We start from the raw sequence: 17,978 nt of genomic DNA, 5'->3' as shown, positions 1-17,978 counted from the left end.
GACTGGAATATTCGCTATAATTATTCAATAAGTCTATTAAACTTCGAAGTTAGGGCTTCAAGTCGGCTGGCGACAAGACGATCTGGGTGGGATACAAGATAATTTAAATTTTAAAACGCTACTTATGAAAATGACGGTTATCAACAATTGCATGATGATACATTTAATTTGAATATCGTCGGATCACAAAATTCCAAGATAGTTTAGAGTAGTCTGCCCATTATATATTTTTTTACTAGAGGCAGGAATAGTTTCTTACTTTATCTCTCCAGGTGTGTGGGTAAAGGAAGAAGTAAACGAGATCAATGAAGGTTTTCTGGCGCCCCAAAATGCACAAATCTTTCAATTGATATTTTGATACGATATACAAACTGTATATTTTCCTAACATAATACCTTGATCAAGGTAGGTACTGTCGCTCAGCCCCTGATGCACTTAACGTAAGCAGTCAATGTTAATTAGCTCTTAAGTTGTTTGTTTTAAGGTGACTTTTCGTTTAACTCTTAAATATAAGTAGGGTGTCATTTTCGTTTCTTAATTTACCTGAGTACAATAACTTAGAACTTAGTATTTTTTCGTTCGTGTAAATACTCCCGTGTAAGATCCGTAATCTGTTAGTGAATAAAATAAAAAATATAAATAAAGCGTTTTATTTTAAACCTTTATAATGTAAATATATATATTTTCTATGTTCTGAGTCTTTAGAGGCAACTAAGAAACAACTATTTTACCTTACAAAATATTATGCTTTTGATAAACTTTTTACTAAATAAACATCTGTATGTTACATGATTCTGCTGACATTGGATTTATGATTTAATTAAAGCTTCATTCACTTTTTCCAGCATGTATGATCCTAATTAACCATTTAAAATCCTATAAAGACCTCTTCATTTCCGATGTATACATATTAAAAAAAGTAATTCTAAATTATTTGAAATATCTTTACCCTAACCTTTTAGGCCTAGCATTGAAGTACATTAATATTATTCCAACTTGATCCCTGTGCTTGTACAATGGACGCTTGATGCAAGCATTGTCACTGTGGAAGGAAAGATGTAGCTACGTTAACCTTAAAGCGATATAAAAACCCGAGGTCCACCATTATCTCTAGTAAGAGTGATGTAGCATGTAGCTGTTAGTACCCGGCACCTCTACTCCTGGTAGTGAGTCTTCTCGCTTCCACAATTGCAAGATTCATAGGTGGGAGCTTGTTTTCTTGTCACTTGGTTTGGACTATATCAAGTTTGCTCAAGGTGTTGCGTCGTTTGGCGCTGTTGCCATCGGGCGCGGGAGATTTCCGCTTAGAAGGCTCTTCACCAGTGTCTTCAATCATAATGTCCTGCGTCGGTATATCCATCAGCAGCTTGTCGAAACTGCTGCTGTTTCTACCCAGCTCTTGTTTGTCATCTGCAGAGAATATCACCACTTATAACTGGTATAGAAAAGTCTGTCATTTGTTAGCTGTGATGTTGATTTTAAGACCCAGTGACAGTATTCAATCCGTTCTGGGTATGGTTTATTGAAAAGCTGACTACGTATTACACCCGGAATTTGAAGTTGTAAGTTGCTAATAATTACTATTTGTAGCTCAAGTTGTTTTGTTATCCTTCAGCAATGATAATAATAAAAAGAGAGATATAAATGAACGAAAAATGTTAATGATTTGGTATAATTACTAAAGCTGCTAAGTAATAAACCAATTATTTCTGCTAGGGAAAAGAAAGCAAATGTTCGTTATGTTTTATAAAAATCATTTAATAACAAAAATATAAATAAGCAAATGCTAACTGAGGAGATACAAACAATTTACTTATTTGTGGTTGACAAAGAACTGAAAGCATACAATAGCAAAAAAAAACACTCAAATCATAAAAAAGTGAAAGAATCAAAAATCTCCACAAATGACAATTGACAGAAAGCATGTCCATGTAACATAACTAAATAAGAATGGTGGACTACAAAATTATGAAAACAAACGTTATTATTTCTATCGAAAAAAAATGAGTGTTACAATTAAAAAGTGCAATTTTTCAATTATTCTCTAGCTTCATATGACTACCTATATCACATTTTTCCAATATCTGCATTAATATTAGCTCCTAGGCTTAAAATTATGATGCAAATTCAAACACAGGTGTGTCATATTTTGCTTAGAATTAAATAACAACCAAAGAGGTGAGAGGTATAAAACCTAAAGAAACAACCTTCTTTTCAAGTTATCATCTTGGATTGAGTCACTTACCAGCTATTAAAGGCTATCTTCGTAACAAAGATAATGTTACATTTTGCAAAAACTCATTGTCTTAAATGGATTGAAAATTGTAACAGCAGTTTGCAGTTAAGATTCAAAATGCTGTAGTTTTTGAGTTTTACGTTGTTTTAGTAGGTTTTGGGCTTAAGTATAAAGTATCGTAACATGTTGCTAACCGAGTGGCTGCTGCTTGACCAGCTGCTTCAGACGGAACTCTTCTTGAGCGAGTCTCTGGCGCCGCTTGCGCTCGGCACGCGCCTCTTCCTCGCTCAGCGCATCCAGTGCACCCTTGCCCAGGGGCTCCTGTTCAACAAGCATCCCGTTCATTCTCCATTTTCATATATATAAAGATGTGTTCTTAATAATATAACAAAACTTCCTTTTAAATCACGATTTGTATTTATTCTATCGTTACCAGTCCACTGCCCCATTTATTAAGAAATTCCTCTTATGATTCTTATAATAGCTTAAAAGGTTTAAAAACAAAAGAGGGTTCCAACAAAAACAAAACTATTAATCAAACATTATGAAATTTAAAACAGTTTTATTTCAATAAAAACAGTTTACCATGTACGTCACACGCTTCTGAGCAGGTAATAATACATACATATATCTATGTACATACGCAATTCCATTCTTTATAGACGGTCGAAACCCAATTCCTAATGTCATCATAAGGTAAACACTGAAAAAGGAGTTGACGCGCAAATCCATTCGCTAAACATCCATTAAAAACACACAAATAACTCGACAAAAGAGCCCAAATCTGAATCCTCATTAGAATACGAAATACCTACAAAAGAAAAGCAGATTCAAAATACACTAGGACACCGACTTCTCAGAACGAAGCAGATGCCGCCGACCGACTCTAGGCCGTCCACAACACTTACAACATAATACAACGAGAAAAATTTCATTAAAAAATAGTTTACCATTTTCGAGATTTCAAACTTACCAATATATCACTAAGTACCTAAATTACTTTGTCTAAAAAACGTTTGTAGTATACTACTGCTAAACTCGTAATAGTGGCCAAAAACTTCCACAAGTGTATAAGAATAATTGGTGATAAAATGGCAAAACGCTAGGAATAAAGTGCTAGGTCCTAAATTACTGGGTCGGCATGAGACGTTTTCTCTAGGACTTGTCAGCCGCTGGAGAGGCTGAGGTCGCGCTCGCGTCCTCTGGGAACTGCTTCTCCACCTGCTCCGCCACCCACTTCTTGACCTTCTGCTCGGTCCAGAAGCCATCATAGAAAATGGTGGGTTTGATCCAGCAACCCTGGGTTGGTGGCGGCGCGCCAAAAGTGACGTCATCCGGCGGCCGGCAGCCGCCACGGCCGTTCACAACCAAATTCTTGGGGGGCAAGTTGAAGTTGACGTTGACGTTGCCGGGCGGTCGCTCGTAGCTCTCGTAGGCGAAGTGCCAGCCGCCCGCCGGGTACTCGTAGTAGGCGTTGGGGAATACAGCCGGGTGCACGGGCGGCGGCGGCGCCACGCGCGGCGGCGGGAACAGCGGCGGGACCATGCCGCCCACCACCGGCTGCAGCACGAAACTTACATTGGAGTTAGGGCGCGCGCCCGGCGCCGCGGGAGGCAGCTGCGCGGCTCGCGGCGCCGGCGCCACGCGGTTGGCGGGGGGCAGCGCGCCCGGGTGGCCGCGCCCTGCGCCCGCGTTCTTCACGGCGGGCGGCGCGGCGGCGGCCGGGGGCGCGGGCGCGGCCAAGGGAGCGGGAGCGGGCGCAGGCGCAGGTGGGGCGGGCGGAGCTGCCGGCGAACGCAGCGCGGGGTGCGAGCCGCTGTCGGCGGACTCGTTCCGCGCGGCGCGCTCCAGCGTGACGTTGCGCGGCTCGCAGGGCTTGTTGGCCACATTCTGGTTGTTCTCGTTAAGCACCTCGTTGGCCGGCGCGTCTCCACGGTGCCCCTCTAGCAGCTCAGTGAGCTCGTTAGCCACACTGCCACCGAAACTTAGCAGAGTCTCGCGCAGCGCGTTTGTTACGGCACACTACATGAACAGAGACACTTATAAATACGATGCACAATATTATAGGTGACAGTTAATTCATTGTCATTATCGCTTACCTTTCTGGACTTGTATATAGCAAATCCCTTAGAATGAGCAATTGAAGTAGCATATCCAATGTTCTCCCGATGTATATCAAAACTCTTTACTGTTATGGAGACAAAGGCAACCACACCAGCACAGTATTTTCCATTGGAAAAGTCTACAAAATCTAAAACAAAACAATAAGTTTAAGTTTAAATGCCAAGTGTTACTACTGGTGCTTATTATTTTTTTCAGATCAATAGGTAAGTATTACATGCTGGAACAGTGAATACCTAGTTCTTGTTTGCTGACAGACCAGCTCCAGTTGTTAAAGCCCCACTGTGCATGGCCGAAGTTGATCAGCTGCTGTCTCCGCTGCTGCTGCTCATGGTCATCATCAGACAGCAGCAGGTCAGGTACTGATGTGCAGTCGGGCTAAGGGAACAATCAACAATAATCTCATGAGTATAGTGTTATTACACTTCACTGTTATAAATGTTGAATGAACAGACATTGTAAACCAATTTATTCACCTTTTTAGTTACAAGATTAACCTAACCAAACTCAACTTCTGTAACTTTTAAATTTTACTTAATCAACTTAGTATTGTAGTCTACAGCATAGACCTACCTATTTGCTTATGAATCACTTATGTTACATGATACAACAGCACATAAGAAGCGTTATTACTAAATACACAACATAATTTAGAATACTCAACTGTGCATAAGAATAATACCTAAAAGTAACATGGTTCTAATAAAAGAATATTCTAATCTGAGTAATAATAATATGCATGCCTCAAAACATAGAGAGATAACACTGTCTCGTAGATGTAACAAGTAACAAATATTATTATTTTATGTTAATCGCGGATTAAATCTATAACTTTTGTTTACTTTTCGTCAACAGCTGCAATTTATTAGCACCGACGCTCATTTAACTCACTCTATTATTAACGGCTAAAATAAGTTAGAAAGCGTAGAAACAATCAATTTAATTCTCAAATCAAGTGAATTATTATAGTTTCTAACTATTCGCTATGTAATATTAACTTAATTACCATTTTAATGCTGCAGTTAGCGACGGGGAATCCGGGTTTCCTTTGCATCCTTGTGTTGACGTATGCTCATCAATCACTGCTTTAATTAAATCCCATACACATTTAAATTGGTGTGATGAATTTCTCGTGTAACTTAATCAATATGTTTACAGAATAACTTAATATAAGTTAAACTTTAAAAATTTGCACACAATACCCAACACAACAAGTACCTTCTGACATTTTGCGCGGAACGGAACCACAGTTAACAAGCTTTTGAACCACAGGTTCTACAGCGTCCACAGAGCTGTTTGCCATTAATTTCCATCTCGGCTATTTTAGCCGGTACGAGAACTGAATACCTATCTAAAATTAATTTTATTATTAGATGGGCATTTACATTACCCACCTTTTTTTTTTTTGGTTAGGCGGGGGAATCCTCTTGGACACCCACCTCCTCGGGGGAGGAAGTGGGTAGTGTCAGACTCTTACTGACTAAACCTTAACCGCCGTACAGCGTCCCCGTATTTAGTAGGTGCGCGGGCATGCATAGCATTTCAACACGCACCGACTGCGGGGCACCGTCGGTTAATAGATGCCGACGGCTTCCTTCGTTTCGGAGGCCGACGTGTAGAGAGCGTTGGCCTCCCCACCTGGTACTAGGACCACATCCACTGCACAAAATGTGGCCCCCCGTCGGGGTCCTATAAACAGACGACAAACACCCCCGTGCATGTCGCCTAGGGCCTTAGTTAGGGCGGGAGAGCGCGCTCATGCGCTGCTCTGCGCCGACCCATCCGACGTCTTCGTATTTGAGGCGCGTTCGGGTCGTCTTCCCGCGCGCGCTCCGCTACCTCCTTCTGGGACATAACGGTCTCGCAGAAGAAGGACAACGCGTCCCACGCTGTGCGTCTGCTGAGGGTAGCAGCGACTACAGCTGACAGCGAGGCGACATCGACGCCTCCCAGCGCCAAGGTAAGCTCGGCGCGAGGCTCCGCAAAGGCGGGACATACGGCTAGTGTATGCAGTGCGGTGTCATCTTGATCACCGCACTGATGGCACGCAGTCGTCACCTCCCTACGTGCAACTCGGTGCAAGTAATTGCCAAAGGCCCCGTGCCCAGTCAGCACCTGCGTGAGGCGGTATGTTAAAACGCCGTACCGCCTCTCCACCCACGGTTGCAAATTTGGGCGGATTGCCTCCACCGTGGCCCGCCCAGCTGTCGGATTCGCTAGCCGGAGCTCCCAAGTCCGCATTGCATCGAGTCGGGCTTCTCTGCACCATATCTCGCGTTCTCTGGGCAAGGGTTCGTCCCCCCGGGACCGGAGCTCGGTGTAGCGGGTGTAAAGGTCCGCCAACACTCTTGCGTCCAGATCCCACGGAAGCGTGCTAGCCAAGACACACGCGGCTTCGTGACCAACGGTCCGATAAGCGCGGGCGATCCTATTGGCGACAGCGCGCTGCGAGCTGAGCAGGACCGCCCGCGTTTTGGAAGTCAGTGCGTCAGACCAAATGGGTGCGCCGTATAGTGCCATTGATCGAATGACCGAGGCGTATAGACGTTACATTACCCACCTGAATCTAAACGGTTGCCATCTAGATTTTATGGTTTATCTAGTTAATCTAATCCCATCCTTATTGTGTCAGTCAGTGTCAGTAATACTTACTATACTCTATGGTCAGTAGGACTCTGGTGTCAGTGTCAAACCCAGTCAGTCATGAATATACATACGTCTTCGTGCCGGTTCAATTGATGTTTGTTGGACTGTGGAAGTGGTGTTCGTATTTGGGACCCACATAAAATATTTAATATCTTAATATTATCTATAGTAAAAGCATTTATACAATGTCAGAATTAATCGATATCGATGGAAGTGTATTAGAAGGGGTAAGTACCATATTTAAATAGTATATTTATGATATTACACATTTTAGAAATAAATATTTCGACCATAAAATAACTAAATTATCAATTTTATATTATTTCAGGGAGGACAGATTCTTCGTTTATCCGTATCTTTTAGTGCAATATTAGGAGTACCGATAAGAGTATTTAATATAAGAGCCAAGAGAAGTAAACCTGGACTAGCAGCTCAGCACCTCATAGGTAATTTACCCTTTAATTCAGGATTTTACATAATTTTTTTTAACTCCTCATTCATAAATATTAAATGTGTTTAACTAAAAACTTTTGTGTGCACCATAATTTACCATTAATTGTCATTCATTGAATTGTTATTAATATATATATATATATATATATATATATATATATATATATATATATATATATATATATATCCTGGGACAACTCACACACGGTTATCTGATCCCAAGCTAAGCAGAGCTTGTGTTATGGTAACCAGACAACTGATAAACTTACTTATATATTTCTAAATACATACATAATTATTATAGATAAATTACACCCAGACTAAAAAGTTTTATTTTCCTTTTCAAAATGTAGAGACACTGTTCCTTTGTAATTTTGTCGTAGTCGCGAATGTTTTAATGTGAATTGTAAAATTTTTGCTTACTGTATATTTTAGAGGAAATAAATAATTTAATCTTCAGGCATAAAGCTTGTAGCGGACATGTGTGGGGCGAAACTTAAGGGAGACAGTATTGGGTCCACTGAGATAGAGTTCAGACCCGGCTCAAGGTTAAAGGGAGGACACTATGTAGCTGACACAAGGACAGCAGGGTAATGAATGAAAACCTTAAACAGTGATTCTTAAATTTTCTGAAAATATTCAATATGTTAGTAGAATTTTAATAACAATCATGCTTGAGGAAAACCTACGAAAATTAAAAAAAAGATTTTTTATGATAATTCATAAGCTCTTTTGTATTTTGCGCTTTGACTTCTGTTAAAGTCTGTTTTGTAAACTCCAGAGGAGTTTCATTATCAAAATAATATGTTAATACAACATAAAGAAAAAATTTAATTTACTGTTACTTGCCTTAGTACTAACATATTTCATATCCTTCACCAGATCAATAAGCTTGCTATTACAAGTAGCATTACCATGTGCGCTACTGGCAGATGGACCTGTGACCTTAGATCTCAAGGGTGGAACTAACGCAGACATGGCGCCACAGTTTGATTACATGACGGAGGTGTTCCTGCCTGTGCTGAAGAAATTCGGAGCTAGATTTGACTTTACTATACATAGGCGAGGGTATGTGTTACTTTTAAAAGAGGTTTTAATCACCAGGTACAGACATATAATGGCAGAAATCAATTTTTGTCAGAGTAATTGTCGTCAATGTGATTTAATGAATTTAACTCTACTGCAATTCGAATAAGGTTCAATTCAATTTGGCATCAGTATTAAAGCACATTTGGTTATGTTTTACATCTCTTCTTGCAGCTACTACCCTAAAGGCGGAGGTTTCGTATCTATAGAAGTAATGCCGGTAAAAAAGTTCCTTTCTGTGAACATGACTGAAAGAGGAAACATTAGTAGGATCTTTGGATGGAGTTTTGTTGCCGGAACATTACCTATTAAGGTAGATTTATAAAAAGGCAATTTCGACCTTATGGTACAATCATAAGAACTTATTATTGTGCGACTCTTGGCTAACATATAATGGTGTGTATATTGTTTAGTTGGCAAATGAGATGTCAGAAGGATTGAAGGAGGGCCTACAAGATATACACGTGCCTGTAGAGATCGAAGTATACAAGGAACTCCGAGAAATCGCGCCAAACAATTGCAGTGGTATCATGTAAGTGAGAAACACTGTCTTTGTTACACCAAATGGTTTGTTTTATTAATATAATGCTTTGTCTCCAGCACTTCTTGTGTAGAATTTTCTTTACGGAAAAACTACTTTTATGTTTGTTCTGCGTCGGAACATTATAGCCAAAAATTGGAAAAAAGGGCTCCTAAGGCATTAAGGAATTAAATGCTTTTGTAGCACGGGGTTACACAAACATTCAATTCGTAAATATACAAAAACCCAGACTTAGGACAAGTATTCGTACATCGCACGTGGTCCTATACGGGTACCGAACTTGTGACAAGTCGCGCTCATTGGGCTTAGCTTAGCGTTGTTTTTTCGTGAGTGGGTAACTAAGACTAGTTGTATGTGTTTAGCGTGGTGTGCGAGACCTCTCTGGGCTGCGTGCTGGGCGCGGACGGGCTGGGGCGGCGCGGGCAGGATGCGCGCGGCGTGGGGCGCGACGCCGCGGGGGCGCTGCGGCGGGGGCTGGCCGCCGGGGGCTGCGCCGACACGCATCTGCAGGTACCTACACCAGGGATTGCAACGCATTGCCATACACCGACACAAAAACGCAGATGACGCGGAGCTTTAGTCAGTAAGAGTCTGACACAACCCACTTCCTCCCCCCCAGGGATGGGGTGTCCATGAGGATTCCCCCGTTTTCCAAAAAAAAGTTATATATACCTTGTTTTTTTTTTGGGACAGATTTATGTAGTTAGCTTTTTCCTGCTTTGCCGGTGTGCAAAAACATTTTTCCTACACAACAGGGTAAAAAGTAGTATATTTGGTTATTCAAGGTTTTAGCTAACTCTTTACCTACCAAATTGCATGTGGCAGCAGCATGCCGTTTGAACATGAAGAGGTTACAAACTTAATTACATATAAACAGACTTCTTCTTTATATCATTAGTGGGGTTAACCCCGTAAATTAAAAAAGATTTAAAAAAAATTGTTACGTAAGGCCTGATTCATACGTAATATATATTAAGGTTCATACGTACGCGCTTTTAAAACGCGAAGCTTTTTTATCGAGTAGTGTTGCATTTCGAGCGCTGGGCGTTGGGCGCTAAAGGGAATAGTCGTATGTATGAACAAGTGCATTTGTTCTATTTGAACGCTTTTTTAACGCGCGTTAAAAAAGCTCCCGTGCGAATTAGGCCTTACGTTAATTACGTCTGAAATACCATTGACGTTTATAGTGGCTTTATTACAAAACTTTAAAAATAATATTTGATAGTCATATTAGTCATAGTTGAAGCCGGAAATGCCAAGTAGTGATCAACTTGACTTTTCCTCAATGATCACAGCTTATTTTTTGGTCCTTTAAAATGATTCTGACGCAATAAAATATATATCATACTTGTGTGCTATTTACGCCTCTTTTTCCTTACCACGCATTTCCGAACTCGTTTCAAAACTCATGCGAACAAAATCAACTTTAGTTTTAGTTATTATCCTTTATGTGTTATATGTAATTGTCTCTTTTGGTCGTTTTAGGATCAGCTGCTAATATACATGGCCTTAGCGGAGGGTAAATCAGCTGTCCGAGTGGGAGAAATAACTCTTCACACGAAAACTGCCATACATATAGCAGAAAAGGTCGCTCAGGTACGAAATATTGTTATTTTATTCAATAAAATAGAAAATTAGTGTAAACCAATAGGTCCAGTAGTATCAAATAATGATTTTATCTATTTCAGGTGAAATTTGAAGTTATTGAGGAAGATGAGCAGAATATTATCCAGTGCAATGGTATAGGAATCCTTAACAAATACTATCCGGGCAATGTATGAACTGTAGATAATGCTATGAAATGGACTTGTGCTTAAAAGAAACCTCATCAAGAGATTTTCCAACTGTTTGTTGTAATACAATAATTGTGAGCGCCATGTTCCGAATTATTTAATAAGCTTTTGTATATTTATTGTATCTATTGTACGCAAAAAATAATATATTAATATACCATCTTCCAATGTAACATTGTTTTTATTATCACTTAGGGTTATCAGTGCTGCCAGTTAAAATATCATTATCTCAACAAAAAAAAATGCGGGAATAAAAGCCAGTGGACTTATAGGATCCGTTTATTGACAGCTGTGTTCTAACATTAGTGTTATACACATAAGTACAGCTAGCCGCACAAGTGGTGGTACTAACAGCGCTTATATTAAAGCCGTAACGTCTATTATTGCAATAATTCTCCAACGTGCGGTCAACTGTACATTCAAAATGTATGTCAAACATAGTAATAAAATGGTTAAGTCAATATTATTATTATAGGGGGTAGTGTTAACTGTTCTAATTGTGACCGAAGAGGTATCTAGACAGCTTGAAATCAAACGAAATATCTAAAATCATCTAAAAGTCGGTGTCAATAGAGATCACAAGACGATATCAATATATTATTATGTTCATCCACTATATTATCTTTTCACCATAACTTCTTTGACTAAACCTATCTGTGGGTACAAGTTTACTGTTGTCGGGGGTCAATTACCATATTGTGCGGAACTCAGTCTCATAACTACCCTTCTAAACATTTCCTCAGTACAGAAAATGTTACTAGTTCAAAAGAATTTTTAAATTTCTTTGCTAAGAACACACTATGCAACCTATTCCCATTAACCTACCCCCACTTTACTAGTATATCTATATATAAGTACAGTTTATGTCAATAAGATCATTATTGTAGGATTAGACTACAATGCCTAGTGGCGAGGGTGATGTAAACAGGACTTTGTGCCCCTCACACATTACATGTACAACAATAAATAGAATAAAAATGTGTGCCAAAAGGTATACTAAGTCTACAACAAGATTCTGTTCCTCTAACAGAAGGTCCAAGAATCTTATTTATTTTAAATACTAAGTACATTGTACTTATATATTTCAATTCGGTCAGAATACAATACATCGTAATTTCGTTACATTAAGACTACCAGAGGCACTGAAAGAAAAAATTGCTTTATACCACGTATATATTATTTATTTATTGTACTTAAAATAACTATGTTTAGAAAAGTGAAAATGCGAATACTTTGCGTCGGTAACTTTTGAAACAACCTCAGATAGACAAGCCAGCAAAATATAAGCTTACTAATTATGTCGACAGAAAAAAAAACATATAAAAATGATTTTTGATACAAAAAAAAACCTTAACGAAAAATAGTATAACAATTATTTTATTCAACATAAAAATATAGAAATTAATTTAGGCGCAGTGTTTCTATAATTTAAAGAATTTATTATTATATTACACCCCTCCAATTACATCTAAAGGTTTAGAACACAGTGGGACGGTGACGTCGGCTCGCTGTTGGAATGTTCGCGTTCTATAATAACGAAGATATTGCTAAACTAGGGCCAGTACCATCACACAAAGCACAAAACTAGCTTAGGTCACTACAAATGCGTAGTTTGTTCCATAATCGTCAAACAAAATGGATCTCTATCGCCGTATAAATGTCATGGAGAAGAAAACATCATTTTCAATATAGTACTCAGATAGCTGATCTATTTTCAATCACATTTATCTATTTTTCCTTTTGAAGTAAGTTTCTGCAAAGGACAAAATAATGCCTTCAGTTACTACCGTCACCGTCACCACATTTTTGACATAGTGCAACACTTAAACGATGGAAACACCAATGGAAGATTTGACGGAAGTCTAAATTACCCTTCTATTTTTTACAATAGCAACATTTACGTACATTTATACGCGTTTTACCGATAAACCGTCCTGTTTTTGGCCTTGGATTGTTTGATCGAGAATAAGATATAACGAAAAACAGTTTATAGATAGAAAATTAATACGCACTTGTTACATACTAAGAAGTATGTAGATATAATATTGAGAGATTGAATTGAAGTAAGAATGAAACACAGCAACGTCCAATACGACGTTTTTTTATCAATTGCAAGACAGGAAAACTAGTATATGAAATATGGTACGATTTAAAGGTGTTTCTTCAAAGAGAAGTCAAACGAGTTCGCTTGGAGGGCGGCGCGAGTCGTGGTCCCGTGGCCGCGTGATATAAACATTAATGTACTTAAACGGTACCGATGCAGTTTGTGCTCTGGACGTGGCTTGCTCTCACTCTATTCGGATTTTTTTGACTTGCTCGTGTCTTCTGTTCCTTCTACCACCGCCGGTTGGTCTTCATAGCTGAAAATAAATTGTTTGATTAATATTTATTTTTGATCAGTATGTGTTTAAGATGTTTTGGAATCGACAAATTACTAAATATCATTTTAGTGAATCATGACGAAAATGGACGGGCAGCTTCTAGCTTAAGTATAACAAGCCTTCCAGGCAAGTGACATTTATTCAATCTTTAGTATTGATAGAAAACGCTCGAATGTTGCTTGGATAGAATACTTAGAACAGTGTTGGTACTAACTTGAAGAGCGCATTGATGTCCCCGCGCAGCAGCGCCAGCGTGAGCGGCGTGCCCAGGCAGGCCGGGACCAGGTACAGCAGGGCCGGCTGCGCGTGCTTGAACACGTGCATGACCAGGATCGTGGCCAGCAGGCCCAGGATGTAGGCCGAGAACGTGGCTCTATACAAGGATGGTACAGTTGTGTAATACATATATACAAGACATAGAGCAAGGTTACAAAAACAGCTTTTTATCACGGCGGAAAGATGTGAGTATATTGGTTATCGCATCGCTATTAAACGGATGGACCAATTTTGTTAAAATTTGGTTTGAAGATAACTGAGACTATGGTTACATAATCGAAGCCGTGATTAAAACCTAATTTATCGAAGAACACAAATTACCTGAAGTAGAATTCTGAGTTACGCTTAAGGCTCTTGTCGAAACGCAACAGCAGTGCGATGAAGATGCCGGGTACGACGATGTCGCCAAGCCCCAGCATGGCGAAGTTGCTCGCGTCCAGACCGTTCACGAGCAGGTCTTGAGGGAACACCACTGTATCATGAAACAAAGAAACAAGTTTATTACCTTACCATCATCGGCCTAGCCTTTCCCCAACTATGTTGGGGCTGGTTTCCAGTCTGACCGGATTCAGCTAAGTACCAGTATTTTACAAGGAGCGACTGCCTATCTGACCTCCTCAACCCAGTTACCTGGGCAACACGATACCCCTTGGTTAGATTGGTTGTCAGACTTTTCAAGCTACCGAATATCAAAGATGTAGGAATAACAGCCGGGACCCACAATTTAACGTGCCTTCCGAAACTCGGAGGAACTCGTTATGATAAAGATGGTCACCCATCTACGGACCAACCGCGTTAAGCGAAGCTTAACCTGTGATCGATTGACTTATGCGGTTATAGCTTAGCCACGAGTTCTTGAAACAAGTTTATTACCTATTTGGCTATAAAAACCACCTCACGTCTCTGCCTACCAAGTACATTGTAAAGTCAAAATACAAAGTGCTGGGTATGGGGTATCAGGTACTTACGTTTGATGGGTGCCTCGAAGGACTTGGCGACTGTGACCATGACGTTGGTACCGAATACCCAGAAGATGTCGTAGATGAAGAGGCCGCAGAGCAGGATGCAGCCCGTCACCACATTGTTGAGGTGCAGCAGCTCCACGCCGTTCACCGCGAAGGCGATGCCGAACAGGTTGTTGGCGATCCAGTGCTGCACGGACATCATATCATATTTCACTACTTTCAAATAACATAATCTTATCTCAGGGTAAACAAAGCTTATTTTACGAGCTCTTAACAACTGATAAACATGCTTATACAGATATTTCTAAGTCCACACTAAGCTTATATAAATTAACCCTAAATAGCCCATACAAGCTTGGGTCTTGGGTGGAAATCGAACCCACGACCTCCAATATAGCAGTCAGGGGCACTAACCCCTGGATCAACGGGCCAGTAATAACTCAACACTTTCACTGCCATCATGTTCTAAAGGCAAAACCTACATTAGTGAGCTGTGTATTGTGTCAATGATAGGCTAGTCGCATGACTGATGTTTTAATTACACACGCAGTTTGTGCAGTAAATGTCTTTTGTCTCTGTTAATGAAACTGAGTAAAATATGTGGCAGTCGGTTCTTTAAAAAATATTTTTAATGGTATTTAGTCTATAGCTAGGAACGTATCTACATTTTAAGGTACGTATATAACAGGCTGCATCGCGATTGCGCGACATAGGACGGCAATTAAACAATTAAACTTTAGACTTACAGATACGATGATAATTTATGCGAATGGTCTAAAGTCCAAAGTGCAAGAGTAAATAAAGATAAATCTACTAACGTAAACAAGACGCATACAATGCAGGTAATTCAGTACTGAATTTAACAAAGAATGCTATAAATATAGTTAATAGACAACTCTAAAGGAACAAAACACTAGATTGTTATCCTCACCTTTTTAAGCAGATACCAGGCCCCCATGCAGAGCGAGATGAGCAGGCAAATGATATCATACGAAGTGAACTTGTAGTTGATGATGTCCGAGTTGGTGTCGCGTTCGCCGCGCGTGAAGTGGATGTGGTACGACACGTTCGGGATCGACGCCGGCACCATGAACGAGATTACGGGGCTGTGGAGACCGGGTACACATTAAATGAATGTCCAAAAATAGGGGTGAAATGTTTTGATGTCTCATATTAATGTGAGTTTCTTTACTACACTGCAACCGCTGATGATTGTTCTAAGTTCTAACATATATTCTGAGATATGGTTGTCTCTTCACGGGAATTGTCCACTAACAGAATCATTTTTAGGGATTAGGGATGATGACGAAATCCTGTTATCCCTCATAAGGGACATAGGGCTTGCAGAAGATTTTTCCACTCTTTTCTATTTTGGGCAGCAAGTTGCTATTTCGATAACTATGGACACTTCTATAAAAAAACGAGTTTTCATCTTATGTCCTGGTGGTTAGGTTTGTTGTTTCTTTAACGTTGGACTTTGCCTTACCTCAAAAGATGGCTCAAAGCGAGCACACCAAGGAAGAAGAAGTATCCAGTAAGGAGTAGGTTAATGTACTTCTTGGAGAAGAACTGGAAGAATATGTAGAGGCCGAAGAGAGCCGCCGACGCTATCAGAGGGAACATTAGAGCATCCTTGTTTGACATTGTCTCATGACGCTCGCCTGACTCCTGCAGAACAACCATATAGTTTAGAATTCTATTGAACATTATGACGTCAATTTAAGTGTGATTACTGATATTTAAGTCACTGTTTGGAATATATCATCATCATATCATTGTAGATCTTTATAAAACAACCTCAATATTTATAAATTAAACAAATGCTTCGGGGGCAGAAAACTTAGTCATTGCTATACACTTATACCACTTATCCATGCCAAAATGAGTTCTGTAGATGTAATTTCTGCAAATGTCTACTCAGTTTTTTTCAATCTTAATAAGAGAAGAGAGTAGGAAGACATAATTCCATTGTCATTAACCAATTAAACTATAAATACCTCATACTATAATTAATGTAATGATTAATTACCATTAGAATATAAAATTAATCACATAAAATAGTGATAACTAATGATTCAGGTCATGTGAAGCTATTAGAAAGTAGGTTTAAACACATTCATTTTATTAAAATGGAAAAGTTTGGTATATTTATGGACTTAAATTTGTATGTGCATTGTAGCTGCATTCAACCTGACTGCAAATTCTGTTTATGTCATCTGTCACAAGCAATATAAAGCTGAAATGTTTATTTGTTGGTTTGAACCTCCTAATCTCACGAAATACTGGTTGGATAAAAAAATATTTTTACAATTAGATAGCCCATTGTTTTAAGTAAGGTTGTGGAATACAGACCATCACAGTATGATTACAAGGAGCCGAACAGTAATGAAATATGTTACAAAAATGGGGAGAAATCTTGAGTATTCTAAAAGTATGACTTCATAACCATAGTGTAATCATGCGCAACAGCTAGTAAAAGATTAAGAGAGGGACATACAACTATCAAACAAAACTTATTTTATAAACAAGTGCTTCAAATGTTTTCATAACTACATTTTATATATTTGCATAATGTCTTAGTCATAGTAGCTGTTTCAGACTTTACTATAACAAATTATGAAGGAAAAATCAACATGAATATAAAATCAATATGAAGGGAAAATAATGAATAATTTTTCCTACCATGTTACAAAATGTTATCAAAAATCTTCAAGTACTTTTTACTTGAACAATAATAAAATTATGATGCATGGTAATCACATTTACAATATAAAGCATTTCGAATCACAGTTGAAGGTAAACCTGTTGAATTTAAAAAAGTACATGTCATTCAACACATCATTCAGAATATTTCCCTATGATTGGTAGTGCTTGTATCATTTTAATTTAGAGATAAGAAAGCATGTAGGTCCAATAAACACTGATTACAACAACACCTGTAGGGTATAATGTCCAACAAGTGTTCAAAGGATACTAAAATTAAAAGAGTAATTATATAGACACGTAATATTATAAAGTATTCTAAAACAAGCTCCTTTTGACAGTGCAACATATGCCACGATGATAAAACGTGTATCTTTCTTATTGGATACCACATACATGAATAAACTTGTCTGAAAATAGCAGTATAATACTGTAAGAATGATAGTGCACTCACCTTTTGCTCTTTCAGATATTTTACGGACCTGAAAGACCCGAAAAATATCGGTAGAATGGCCATAATCACTAAACTTAAATATGCAATCGCAACGCCTTCAATACTCGTCGGTGGCTTTTCTGTTGCATTTTTAACAGCTTCTATAACAGTTTCTTCTATGTTTATAGGGATCTCCGGCGCTAATTCTGCCATTTCGTATGAAATATTTGCCAAAATGCGTGGCGAGATGGCTTTCGTACTACGGACCAAGTTTGACAAGAAGTTGACAAGTGTACAGTTAGAATTGTAAGGTTGGCTATTAGCGATCGTTAGTGTCGTTACCA

The 17,978-nt window shown here is 39.1% G+C and overlaps 4 protein-coding genes across 4 annotated transcripts; 1 reads left to right on the top strand and 3 right to left on the bottom strand.

The window, feature by feature from the left end:
• Positions 1-634: 634 nt before the first annotated feature.
• LOC113505422 lies at positions 635-2,671 on the bottom strand. Its single transcript, XM_026888097.1, has 2 exons — positions 2,431-2,671; positions 635-1,410 (listed from the first exon to the last, which is right to left on the bottom strand). The coding sequence occupies exons 1-2, from the start codon at positions 2,579-2,581 to the stop codon at positions 1,223-1,225; spliced, it is 339 nt and encodes a 112-aa protein (XP_026743898.1). The 5' UTR covers positions 2,582-2,671; the 3' UTR covers positions 635-1,222.
• Positions 2,672-2,783: 112 nt separating this feature from the next.
• LOC113505423 (formin-like protein 5) lies at positions 2,784-6,988 on the bottom strand. Its single transcript, XM_026888098.1, has 5 exons — positions 6,918-6,988; positions 5,364-5,751; positions 4,594-4,735; positions 4,336-4,487; positions 2,784-4,258 (listed from the first exon to the last, which is right to left on the bottom strand). Exons 2-5 carry the CDS (start codon positions 5,409-5,411, stop codon positions 3,392-3,394), a joined length of 1,209 nt encoding a protein of 402 aa, XP_026743899.1. The 5' UTR covers positions 5,412-5,751; positions 6,918-6,988; the 3' UTR covers positions 2,784-3,391.
• Positions 6,989-7,048: 60 nt separating this feature from the next.
• On the top strand, positions 7,049-11,009 carry LOC113505419 (RNA 3'-terminal phosphate cyclase). The gene is made up of 9 exons (XM_026888092.1): positions 7,049-7,230; positions 7,332-7,449; positions 7,917-8,046; positions 8,339-8,524; positions 8,717-8,855; positions 8,956-9,074; positions 9,446-9,593; positions 10,569-10,679; positions 10,772-11,009. The coding sequence occupies exons 1-9, from the start codon at positions 7,189-7,191 to the stop codon at positions 10,862-10,864; spliced, it is 1,086 nt and encodes a 361-aa protein (XP_026743893.1). The 5' UTR covers positions 7,049-7,188; the 3' UTR covers positions 10,865-11,009.
• A 1,329-nt stretch (positions 11,010-12,338) lies between these two features.
• LOC113505397 (minor histocompatibility antigen H13) lies at positions 12,339-17,926 on the bottom strand. The gene is made up of 7 exons (XM_026888073.1): positions 17,656-17,926; positions 15,985-16,166; positions 15,430-15,604; positions 14,502-14,685; positions 13,855-14,005; positions 13,472-13,630; positions 12,339-13,236 (listed from the first exon to the last, which is right to left on the bottom strand). The coding sequence occupies exons 1-7, from the start codon at positions 17,845-17,847 to the stop codon at positions 13,170-13,172; spliced, it is 1,110 nt and encodes a 369-aa protein (XP_026743874.1). The 5' UTR covers positions 17,848-17,926; the 3' UTR covers positions 12,339-13,169.
• Between the last annotated feature and the right edge of the window lie 52 nt (positions 17,927-17,978).

The sequence above is a fragment of the Trichoplusia ni genome, chromosome 25, assembly GCF_003590095.1.
Source record: "Trichoplusia ni isolate ovarian cell line Hi5 chromosome 25, tn1, whole genome shotgun sequence".
NCBI classification, from domain to species: domain Eukaryota; kingdom Metazoa; phylum Arthropoda; class Insecta; order Lepidoptera; family Noctuidae; genus Trichoplusia; species Trichoplusia ni.
This window is presented reverse-complemented; position numbering and strand designations above follow the sequence as displayed.

What these genes read in the sequence shown, in the direction of transcription:
- LOC113505422 (XM_026888097.1), bottom strand. Translation starts at nt 2,581, where the DNA reads ATGAACGGGATGCTTGTTGAACAGGAGCCCCTGGGCAAGGGTGCACTG. An exon ending in GGTCAAGCAGCAGCCACTCG is followed by an intron (nt 1,411 to 2,430) that starts GTTAGCAACATG and finishes TATTCTCTGCAG; the next exon opens with ATGACAAACAAGAGCTGGGT.
- LOC113505423 (XM_026888098.1), bottom strand. Translation starts at nt 5,411, where the DNA reads ATGCAAAGGAAACCCGGATTCCCCGTCGCTAACTGCAGCATTAAAATG. An exon ending in TGTCAGCAAACAAGAACTAG is followed by an intron (nt 4,488 to 4,593) that starts GTATTCACTGTT and finishes GTTTTGTTTTAG; the next exon opens with ATTTTGTAGACTTTTCCAAT. An exon ending in CTATATACAAGTCCAGAAAG is followed by an intron (nt 4,259 to 4,335) that starts GTAAGCGATAAT and finishes CTGTTCATGTAG; the next exon opens with TGTGCCGTAACAAACGCGCT.
- LOC113505419 (XM_026888092.1), top strand. Translation starts at nt 7,189, where the DNA reads ATGTCAGAATTAATCGATATCGATGGAAGTGTATTAGAAGGG. An exon ending in CCGGAACATTACCTATTAAG is followed by an intron (nt 8,856 to 8,955) that starts GTAGATTTATAA and finishes TATATTGTTTAG; the next exon opens with TTGGCAAATGAGATGTCAGA. An exon ending in GCGCCGACACGCATCTGCAG is followed by an intron (nt 9,594 to 10,568) that starts GTACCTACACCA and finishes TGGTCGTTTTAG; the next exon opens with GATCAGCTGCTAATATACAT.
- LOC113505397 (XM_026888073.1), bottom strand. Translation starts at nt 17,847, where the DNA reads ATGGCAGAATTAGCGCCGGAGATCCCTATAAACATAGAAGAAACTGTT. An exon ending in AATATCTGAAAGAGCAAAAG is followed by an intron (nt 16,167 to 17,655) that starts GTGAGTGCACTA and finishes GTTGTTCTGCAG; the next exon opens with GAGTCAGGCGAGCGTCATGA. An exon ending in GACATCAATGCGCTCTTCAA is followed by an intron (nt 13,237 to 13,471) that starts GTTAGTACCAAC and finishes ATTTATTTTCAG; the next exon opens with CTATGAAGACCAACCGGCGG.